The following is an 11647-nucleotide window of genomic DNA, read 5'->3' as shown; positions in this document are numbered from 1 at the left end:
TCGTGAAATGACTAGACCTTAGGAGAAATGGGCGAGCAAGGTAACGGAGATTATAAAAGCAGCACAAGCTGAGGAATAAGTAACCAGTTTGATTTAAACACGCTATTAGTAAAGTATAATTGTGAAGTACCACACCCAAAGTAGTCTAAATAAATACCATTATGCAATACTGAATATTTGAGTTTTTTATTCGACAGTTCAGCTATTCGAACGTTAGCAGAAAGTGTATAATTAACAGGAATATCCCAAAATTCGTTTCAATACATTTAGATATACATATGTATGTACTACATACATGCAAGTGTAACAAAAAATATAGAGGGGATAGTGAAAGTCTATCATTTTTCAACTCCTACTTCGGTCCTTAAATTGATGGTTTCGATATTCCAGAAATCCAGTCACATTAATGTCCCTACCTCCTGCCTTACCCTGCGATATGCTGTAGGAGCTGTAGCCAAAGCAGTAGAAACACAGTAGAAAATAGTTTAAACTGCAGCCGTGTCAACGTTTACATTGGCGGCCAATCAGTAATTAAGGCAATAACCTCGCATAACACAGCATCAAAAAGTCTATTAGTCTATTGTAAGCCATCCCTGGAAAGAATCGGTATAAGGAGATTCATATATATCTATATTGGGTTCGAGGGCATATGAGAATAGATAGGAATGAAAAAGCGGAGAACTAGCTAAAAAGGGCCTCGAAGATTGCTCCGTAGTCGTCCCATTTAGATTGAGCGAGATTAAGAGAAGGCGTGAGTTGCACATGATCAACCAACCGCAAGGCTGTAAAGCCTCGAAGATCATGTATAGGTCTTACAATATTAGACTAACAAAGTTACTCCTATCAATAAAAGGAGAGGACTGTGTCTCATGACGAGACTAGCGGATGTAGGAAGTGTGGGTTGGAGAAGGAAACGCTCGTGCACGTTTTTTGTGCTCGTGCCCTGCGCTTGCCAGGGTAAGACTCCAGCTCTTAGGAGTGATAACGCTGTCATGGCGGGTACAGTATGCGTGCACGAGCTGTCTTCAGGTATTCAATACTAACTTCGATTTGGTATCCGCAGTTTATTTCATGTTTCTCGATTCAGGTTTCGGTTATGTGCCACAAACGCCTTGGCTACAGCGCGGCACAATACGCGACAACATCAGTTGGGGGAATGTTTTCGATGAACAACAATACAGAGCCGTCTTATATGCATGTGAGTTGACTGAAGGCTTGGAATTGCTGGGCACTTGTAGCTATCATAATAAAAAAAGTATGTCGATTAGAATACGTCGGTCGCTATTGTCGTGTAAACATGGTTTCAGAAAATTTTATAAAACGTCTTGTTTCATAAATTTTTGAACTACTACTACTTATAAATTTTATTCAAAAACGCCATATCTCAGAATTTGTTTCATATGAAAATGTATTTCATTCGCGCTCAGATAAGGTTTTTGATACAAATTCTGAGCATTTTTAAAACAAATTCTCAGATATAGTTTTATTGAATAAAATTTATAAGTAGTAGTAGTTCAAACAATTAATGAAATAAAACGTTTTTATAACTTTCATGAAAATGAAATGGTATATTAATTTCGTCACGAAACCCAAAATTGTAAGTCCTTAAAGGAAAATAGATATACCCACCATTAAGTATACCGAAATATTCAGAATGAAGAGCTGAGTTGATTTAGCCATGTCCGTCTGTCTGTCTGTTTGTATGCAAACTAGTCCCTAAATTTTTGAGATATCTTGATAAAATTTGGTGAGCGGGTGTATTTGCGTGTCCGATTAGACATTTGTCGGAACCGGCCGGATCGGACCACTATAGTATATATCGTCCATACAACCGATTTTTCAGAAAAAGAGGATTTTTGTCATATCTTACTCAATTTAACAGATTGAAGCTTCAAACTTCATCATATAATTTCGTATATTGCACATATTGTAGCCTGAAAAAATTGTTGAGATCGGTCGTATATATAGTATATATCCCCCACAACCGATTGTTCAGATAAGAAACCTTTCGTAATTACTGCCCTATTTTAAGAGCTAGAGGCTTCAAATTTCAAAGAATGTTTACGTATATAGCATATATTGTTGTCTGAAAAAATCATAGAGATCGGTTGTATATATAATATATATCTCATACAACCGATTGTTCAGATATGAAACTTTTCGCAATTTCTACCCCTTTTTTATGGCTAGAAGCTTCAAAATTCATCAAATTTCATCAAATAGTTACGTTTACGTCATATATTTTTGAAATACGTGATTCGTAGTCATAGTTTTTACATGCAGACCACAAAAAACGTGAAGCTTTGCATTCTCACACAAAGTACCTACCTATTTTTTATTTTATATTTATCTTAAAAATCGTTTAGGTATGTAGATCTGTTCACTATATATTTCTTATCTTATACATCCGATTATTCGGAGATTACGAACGGGATAAGATTATTGTTCAGCCCCATTCATGAAAGGTATGAACTTTTGGGCACAGCCGAAGACAGTCCCGTCCTTACTTGTTTTTTTAATTTTCTGATACCATGTTTACACGAAAATAGCGACCGACGTATAAGCACACGTTTTTAGTTAGAACCAATACAGAAAACATTTCGGGATGGTTTGGAAATTTGTGTATTAATGAGTTTATTCGAAATCAGGTGGTCATGTAAACATTTTCATTACTTCCACTACTTACATATCTGTATATTTTACTTGCGAACCAAACTTATGTTTAATTATTAGAGTAATATCGATTAAGTTTTTTGGACTTTATGAAATTTGTTGGACTGAATACCTTTTTCTTAAGCTTAGTTTTACTTTCAAAAAAGTTGAATCGAATTTTTAATACTTGCGATAAACATAAACCTGTGAAGAGAAAAATAGCAGTGTCAACTTTCAACAAATTTCGTCACTTAAATACTTCTTTTTTATTTCCGATATTTCAAGAAAAAGCTTCTATGAACTTTGGAAACCCATCTCAAAAACGTTTTCAAAAATTTGGGAAAATTTTACCTAAATTTGAACTTTTTATTTGGGGTTCTTAGAACTTTTTTGAGTATACAGTTTCGTAGCCCAGTCAATTTTAGTATAACAAAGTACAAGTTTTATTTTTATTTCGCATTGATTTTTGAGTATTTTTTTTACCGAAAGTCTTTAAAATTTTCTTTCATAAAAAAACTGTTTCACAATTTGTATAGAAGAAAATCTCAAACACCCTTCAAAAAACTTCAAAAATCAACGAGAATTTTTAAGAGACCTATAGCATGCATGTCCTTTGTTATACTAAAATTGATTTTGCTACAAAATTGTATACTCCAAAAATGCATAGAACCATAAATAAGAAGTTCAAAATTTCGGTAAATTTTTGCGTTTTTCGAAAACGCTTTCGATACTGTTTTTCATAGCTTCAGTTAAAAAAAATCATGGAAGTTTTTTCGTGTAGTATCGGAAATAAAAAAAGTATTTAACTGACGAAATTTATTAAGAATTGAGACTGCTATTTTTCTGTTCGCAGGTGTAAGTTCATTATCAAAATGTTTGATGTTTATTAATCTTAACAAGTAAGGAAGGCTAAGTTCGGGTGTAACCGAACATTACATACTCAGTTGAGAGCTATGGAGACAAAATAAGGAAAATCACCATGTAGGAAAATGAACCTAGGGTAACCCTGGAATGTGGTTGTATGACATGTGTATCAAATGGAAGGTATTAAAGAGTATTTTAAGAGAGAGTAGGCCATAGTTCTATGGATGGACGCCATTTAGGGATATCGCCATAAAGGTGGACCAGGGCTGACTCTAGAATGTGTTTGTACGATATGGGTATCAAATGAAAGGTGATACTGAGTATTTTAAAAGGGAATGGGCTTTTGTTCTATAGGTGAACGCTTTTTCGAGAAATCCCCATAAAGGTGGACCAGGGGTGACTCTAGAATATGTTTGTACGATATGGGTATCAAATGAAAGCTGTTAATGAGTATTTTGAAAAGGAGTGATCCTTAGTTCCCTAGGTGGACGCCTTTTCGAGATATCGCCATTAGGGTGGGCCAGGGGTGACTCTAGAATGTTTGTACGATATGGGTATCAAACGAAAGGTGTTACTGAGCATTTTAAGAGGGAGTGGGCATTAGGTCTATAGGTGGACGCCTTTTCGAGATATCGCCATTAGGGTGGGCCAGGGGTGACTCTAGAATGTTTGTACGATATGGGTATCAAACGAAAGGTGTTACTGAGCATTTTAAGAGGGAGTGGGCATTAGGTCTATAGGTGCACGCCTTTTCGAGATATCGCCATTAGGGTGGGCCACGGTTGACTCTAGAATGTGTTTGTACGATATGGATATCAAATTAAAGGTATTAATGAGGGTTTTAAAAGCGAGTGGCCCTTAGATGTATATGTGAAGGCGTTCTCGCGATATCGACCAAATGTGGATCAGGTGATCCAGAAAATCATCTGTCGGGTACTGCTAATTTATTTATATATTCAATAACACTAACAGTATTCCTGCCAAGATTCCAAGGGCTGTTGATATCGCCTTGTAGAACTTTTTCATTTTCTTCTACTTAATATGGTAGGTGTCACACCCATTTTACAAAGTTTTTTCCAAAGTTATATTTTGTGTCAATAAACCAATCCAGTTACCATGTTTCATCCCTTTTTTCGTATTTGGTATAGAATTATGGCATTTTTTTAATTTTTCGTAATTTTCGATATCGATAAAGTGGGCGTGGTTATGGTCGGATTTCGGCCATTTTTTATACCAAGATAAAGTGAGTTCAGATAAGTACGTGGGCTAAGTTTAGTAAAGATACATCGGTTTTTGCTCAAGTTATTGTGTTAACGGCCGAGCGGAAGGACAGACGGTGGACTGTGTATAAAAACTGGGCGTGGCTTCCACCGAGTTCGCCCATTTTCACAGAGAACAGTTAACGTCATAGAATCTATGCTCCTACCAAATTTCAAAAGGATTGGTAAATTTTTGTTCGACTTATGGCATTAAAAGTATTCTAGACACACTAAATGAAAATGGGCGGAGCCACGCCCATTTTGAAATTTTCTTTTATTTTTGTATTTTGTTGCATCATATCATTACTGGAGTTGAATTTTGACTTAATTTACTTATATACAGTAAAGATATTAAATTTTTGTTAAAATTTGAATTTAAAAAAAAATTTTTTTAAATGTGGGCGTGTTCTTCATCCAATTTTGCTAATTTTTATTTAGCGCATATATAGTAATAGTAGTAACGTTCCTGCCAAATTTCATCATGATATCTTCAACGACTGCCAAATTACAGCTTGCAAAACTTTTAAATTACCTTCTTGTAAAAGTGGGTGGTGCCACGCCCATTGTCCAAAATCTTACTAATTTTCTATTCTGCGTCATAACGTCAACCCATCTACCAAGTTTCATCGCTTTAACCGCCTTTGGCAATGAATTATCGCATTTTTTCGGTTTTTCGAAATTTTCGATATCGAAAAAGTGGGCGTGGTTATAGTCCGATATCGTTCATTTTAAATAGCTATTTGAGATGAGTGCTCAGGAACCTACATACCAAATTTCATCAAGATACCTCAAAATTTACTCAAGTTATCGTGTTAACGGGCGGACGGACGGACGGACGGACGGACATGGCTCAATCAAATTTTTTCTGGATCCTGATTATTTTGATATATGGAAGTCTATATCTATCTCGATTCCTTTATATATGTACAACCAACCGTTATCCAATCAAACTTAATATACTCTGTGAGCTCTGCTCAACTGAGTATAAAAACGTGTGCATAAAACACTGCCTTTCATTTTAAATTGCTTTATATGTTAGGAAATTGAAGTACAAATTAATTTTAATTTCTACTAGAAGTATGATATGTTTAAACGGTTGTTTTTTATGCAATTGGTGGTTTTGAAAAAATTTAAAAAAGATAGGATCCGTAAATTGCCTTATATTTTATGAAATTGAAGAACGAATTAATTTAAAAAATTACTAAATGTATGAAATGTTCATGCTGTTATGTTATGTTGTTATGAAAGAAAGTGATTAAACGATTGAAAAGTTGCCTTAAAGTGTTAGCTTTTTTTGTTTAAAAACACATTCTATTTAGCATTTAGTATTTTTAATAATAGTGCATAACTATACAGATGAACCGTTTCTTTGCAGAGTGTCACAAGTACACTTTTCTCTGTATCGAATTATTTAGATTGATTATAAACAACCGGTAGAGGTAGGTTACTCTATGTAGAGTTCAGTCTGGATTATAAACATGTTCAATTTTACGATTATTTTATTATCAACTGGACTCATATGTCAGTATTATTATTAACAAAAAAACTAAAAATATTTTTGCCAATGATTTAGTTAAATTTTTTCGAATACGGTTTTAAGAATGCTTGCTTGAATGGAAATAACTGTAGCTTACCAAAATTACAATAAGTTCAATTATTTCGAAAATGTACTTGTGCCAATTTCAATAAACGGTTCAAATATTGTATCCACATTAGAGATATGCGCCGCCGATAAACGCCGCCGCCGTGGTGGACAGTCGAACTAGTACGAAAACTGAAGCTACGCGGTCATCCATAATGAGCTCTTATAACATAAGGCCGGAAAACAACAGTTCACATCTTTCAACTTTCATTCTAAAATATCGTTTTGATTTAACGAAGACTATTGAAATCAATGTTGTGAACACAAACGTCTGCAAACTTTGGTCTACATTTTAAAAATTTGATCCAGGGTCCTTGTAAAATTTTAATTATGTAGATGCGCCGAGGATTATACGATACCCATGTCGCAATGACATCCACTTAGACTGCCTATGATTTCGAGGGCGGCATCCTTGGCCGAATAGTCACTCCCTAACGTTTCAAGGTGCTTCTCTGGTGTAGCTCGGAAGTATAGCTCGACAGAAGCATCCGTTGGAAAGTCTTCGGAGCTACACCAAGAGCTTCTAGGACAGTGACGTCGACGAAGGTATGAGTTCGAAGTCGCAGTCCTATAGCCTCCGTGCTGTCATATGGTGTGAGGGTCAGGTGTGGTAGCGACTGGTGGTCGGGATTGCTACTGTTCGCACATCGGGAATTGTAGCTCCTAAAAACAGCCGAAAAATCTGGAGGCTACATGTGCCACTAGAGGCATGAGTATTAAAAGACCATTAATAGCAACCGTAAGTCGCCTTTGTGTGTGACCGCCAAGGAGCCACAAACTACGCCGAAATATACAGACAAAAGTGTGACCATTTTATGTATCTCTTCCGAAATGGTCAAACCGTTGATTTCCTTAAATAAATACAAACAAAATTTCCTAAATATTTTTTTAAATAGAAAGATCAAGCTTTTTAAAGTAAAAATACCGGAGTACGCCGCCGCCGATAAAAGGATCGGCGTAAACCTCTAATCCACATATACTTACGTAGTTGCTAACTAATTCTAATCTCTTATTTAAATAATTATATGGGACTGCATTTATTACAGTTTATATAATGTTATTTAATTTTATTTTCTGCTTATCATTTTTGATTTATAACTCATTAGTTTAACAAGAATTGACAAATTGTTATATTATTAAAAAAAAAAAATAATATTTTATAAAATCATAGTACCATACAATCACTGGAGTCAACATACATGCCACGTATAGGGGCTTTCTTAATGGTAGTACCAGCGTCACCATCATTATCGGTATCGTCGCTTGTGCTGCAAAGTTTTTTCAATAAATAACCAATTTGTATTTGACAAAAGCGTTTGGTGCCTTTAGCCATAGTTGACATTGATTTGATCTTAAATTTTAAAATATATATGATAGTAAAATGTATATATTTATTTTTTTCATGCTAACCACTTACGACATTAAATGATGTGATTCTGTATCAAATAGTTGAAAAGGTTTTGCCTCCTGTCAAGTGCTTCATCAATACCGGATTCATCCCCTTCATCCTCAGTAGTGAATAGGGTGTCTGTACTTTGTTCGTTCATGTCATACAAGTCGTCAAAAGAAATGCAAATGTTATGCAAAACGCATACGCTGACTACTATGTTAGTTATCATCTTAAGGTCAGTTTGCTCTGTAAACATTAAAAGCCTCCGAAATCTGCCTTTCAACAAACCAAATTCGTTTTCAACTACCATTCGTGTAGATGAAAGTATTTCGTTGAACTTTCTTTGCGCATCATTTAAATTTCCATAGTCTTTGAACGGTGATACTATCCACTTGTTCGAAGGATACGTGGAATCTCCTATGATGAAATGCGAGTTGGGAAACATTTCCTCATAATGACTTTCTGCGTCTTCAAAGAGTTTGGATCGTCTTAGTACCCTATAATCGTGAAGCGATCCTGGTTCACCACAGGTAATATCAATAAATTTTTTGTTACAATCGACTACGGCTTGAACCACTATGCTGTATGCCTTCTTCCTATTAAAGTACATTTCCTTACAATTCTTTGGTCCCTTAATGGCAATGTGTGTGCAATCGATTGCCCCAATTACACCCGGAATACGTTTCTTTTCACGAAATTGTTCTGCATTTTCATGCAAATAAGCCCCTTGTGGCCACTTTATGTGTTCATCGGCTATGGACACCAAAAAAGTAGCAACTCGCTGCACTACTGACCATGCTGCCGAATGAGCCACCCCAAACAAATTACCTAGTTGTCTGAAGGTCACTGTGGTGCTCACGTACCAAATATACATATATACAGACTTTTTGGCCGTAACTGGTGGCCTTCCACCGCTAGATGGATCAGGGGCATAATTAGAATATCTCACTAAAAGGAAAAATAATTCAAGTGATTTAGTATTTACAAACTTATATGAATAATTTATTGGATATTACTAATAAGGTATTCCACAATTTCACGTTTCAGTCTCATGCGCATTTTAAAATCTTTCTAAGTCGCTTCGAAATTTTCGCACTTTACATGATCTTCGTTTTCGGTGTCAGAGTCCTCAGAGGAGCTGGAACCTGCGAAAACAGCATCCAAGATTTCGTCGACAACTTCTTCCTGCCTACGGGCACGCAATTCACTCTGGTCATCCAAGAGAAGAAATTCAATCTGAAAGATTACTACACCTTATTTCTTTCTAATTTCTTTAATTAATTAGTAATTTACCAAATAGTTTTCCGGAGCACTCATTTTGCTTTTCTTTTATTAGTATTTTGCTTATTTATTGCCAGTAAGTTTTCAAAAACGTTGTATTGCAAATTTCACGAGTTTTGCAACGAAAATATAAAAAAAGGCGCCAAGATAGGTGCTCAAAACACAACAAATATTATAATTTACAAAAATGTTTTAATTTTCGTGCTTAAACAAAGAAAACGTCAATAATAAACAACAGATGATTTTGACAGCTGAAATGTTACCAGTGTTGATAAATACATGCAGGGAAATTTTAACCGAGTTTGGCGTTCTTTTCGCACTCGCTTAGAATAGAACGCGGCTACTGCATTAGATAATTTTTGTGTGTGCATATACATGTATATATGATGAATTTCATATCAAATCCAATATGCGTTGAACCCGACCCCCTCAGAATTTGATGAAATTTTGCATGGGGTTACATCTTACCCACCCAAACACAACCTCATTTTTAGAAATTGCATTTTCGAAAAATTGTGGGCGTGGCAAGGTATCGAAATATCCGAAAATATTAGAAAAATTACGATAATAGGTACTTTTAAAGTGTGATAACTACGGAATGACTTTACCGATTTCAAAGATATTCATACCATTAGAAAGGTATTGAAATAAGCTTTCAAAAAAATACACTGTAAAAATTTTTAGTACACTGAAAAAAATTTTTTTTTTTTTAATATAATTTAAAACTGAAAAAACACTTCAAAGATCAAGCGATTTTGAAAAATAAAATTTTATTTTAGAAAGGTCTATTTAATATATATAACATATCTGAAAACTAAAATCGGGTTTTTTTTTTTTAATTTTTTTAAGTAAATGCATCTCTTGGTTACTTTCTCATATTTGGATATCACGCGTAAATTAATCAACCAATTTGAAAATTTTTTATACCGTTAGAAAGGTATTAAAATCACCTTTGAAAACATATACTGTAAAGATTCTATATTACACTGAAAAAAAGTTTTAATGTTTTCCTACATTTTTTTTCAAACTGGGAAAACACTTCAAAGACCAAGCGATTTAAAAAAAAATTTTTTTGGAAAGGTCGATTTAATATAAAAACTAGAATGGTGTTTTTTTCTTTTAAAAAAATTTATAAGTAAAACCGTCTCTTGTTAACTTTTTTTTTATTTTGCTATTATTGTGTGACAAAAATGGTACCTAGCTATACTTTGAAAGTTATACAGATACAGATACTATAACTAAGTATTCTAATAGATTCGAACAAGAATTGTATTATCAAATTTTTAGACACGCACAATAAATAGACATACACTTGATAAAGTTAATTTTTTATTTTTATTTATTTAGATTTAATATACAACTTTGCGCAGCTCATACTGCTGACTTTCGGAATATTTGCTTACTTACTAGTTTGTTCAGGTAAACTACGCCTGTCCATGCTAGAGCGTTTGACGTCCGAAAACTTTGTTTTATTTTTATACTCAGTTGAGCAGAGCTCACATAGTATATTAAGTTTGATTGGATAACGGTTGGTTGTACATATATAAAGGAATCGAAATAGATATAGACTTGCATATATCAAAATAATCAGGATCGAAAAAAAATTTGATTGAGCCATGTCCGTCCGCCCGTTAACACGATAACTTGAGTAAATTTTGAGGTATCTTGATGAAATTTGGTATGTAGGTTCCTGAGCACTCATCTCAGATTGCTATTTAAAATGAACGATATCGGACTATAACCACGCCCACTTTTTCGATATCGAAAATTTCGAAAAACCGAAAAAGTGCGATAATTCATTACAAAAGACAGATAAAGCGACGAAACTTGGTAGGTGAGTTGAACTTATGACGCAGAATAGAAAATTAGTAAAAATTTGGACAATGGCCTTGGCACCGCCCACTTTTAAAAGAAGGTAATTTAAAATTTTGCAAGCTGTAATTTGGCAGTCGTTGAAGATATCATGATGAAATTTGGCAGGAACGTTACTCCTATTACTATATGTACGTTTAATAAAAATTAGCAAAATCGGAGAAGGACCACGCCCACTTTTAAAAAAAATTTTTTTTAAAGTAAAATTTTAACAAAAAATTTAATATCTTTACAGTATATAAGTAAATTATGTCAACATTCAACTCCAGTAATGATGTGGTGCAACAAAATACAAAAATAAAAGAAAATTTCAAAATGGGCGTGGCTCCGCTCTTTTTCATTTAATTTGTCTAGGATACTTTTAACGCCATAAGTCGAACAAAAATTAACCAATCCTTTTAAAATTTGGTAGGGGCATAGATTTTATGACGTTAACTGTTTTCTGTGAAAATGGGCGGAATCGGTTAATGCCACGCGCAGTTTTTATACACAGTCGTTCGTCTGTCCTTCCGCATGGCCGTTAACACGATAACTTCAGCAAAAATCGACATATCTTTAATGAACTTAGTTCACGTGCTTACTTGAACTCACTTTATCTTGGTATGAAAAATGAACGAAATCAGACTATGACCACGCCCACTTTTTCGATATCGAAAATTACGAAAAATGAAAAAAATGCCATAATTC

At 34.4% G+C, this 11647-nt stretch overlaps 1 protein-coding gene across 1 annotated transcript; it reads right to left on the bottom strand.

Moving 5' to 3' along the window:
* Positions 1-7497: 7497 nt before the first annotated feature.
* Positions 7498-9313, bottom strand: LOC137253835 (putative nuclease HARBI1). Its single transcript, XM_067791359.1, has 4 exons — positions 9101-9313; positions 8824-9043; positions 7835-8755; positions 7498-7768 (listed from the first exon to the last, which is right to left on the bottom strand). The coding sequence occupies exons 2-3, from the start codon at positions 8864-8866 to the stop codon at positions 7839-7841; spliced, it is 960 nt and encodes a 319-aa protein (XP_067647460.1). The 5' UTR covers positions 8867-9043; positions 9101-9313; the 3' UTR covers positions 7498-7768; positions 7835-7838.
* Between the last annotated feature and the right edge of the window lie 2334 nt (positions 9314-11647).

This window comes from Eurosta solidaginis, chromosome 5, assembly GCF_040869045.1.
Source record: "Eurosta solidaginis isolate ZX-2024a chromosome 5, ASM4086904v1, whole genome shotgun sequence".
Classification (NCBI taxonomy): Eukaryota; Metazoa; Arthropoda; class Insecta; order Diptera; family Tephritidae; genus Eurosta; species Eurosta solidaginis.
The sequence above is the reverse complement of the archived record's forward strand: the minus strand, read 5'-3'. Positions and strand labels throughout refer to the sequence as shown.

Bases quoted from the DNA above. Each gene is read 5' to 3' on its own strand.
- LOC137253835 (XM_067791359.1), bottom strand. From the start codon at position 8,866: ATGCGCATGAGACTGAAACGTGAAATTGTGGAATACCTTATTA. The intron at 8,756-8,823 runs GTAATATCCAAT...TTTTCCTTTTAG, and splicing joins AATTGTGGAATACCTTATTA to TGAGATATTCTAATTATGCC.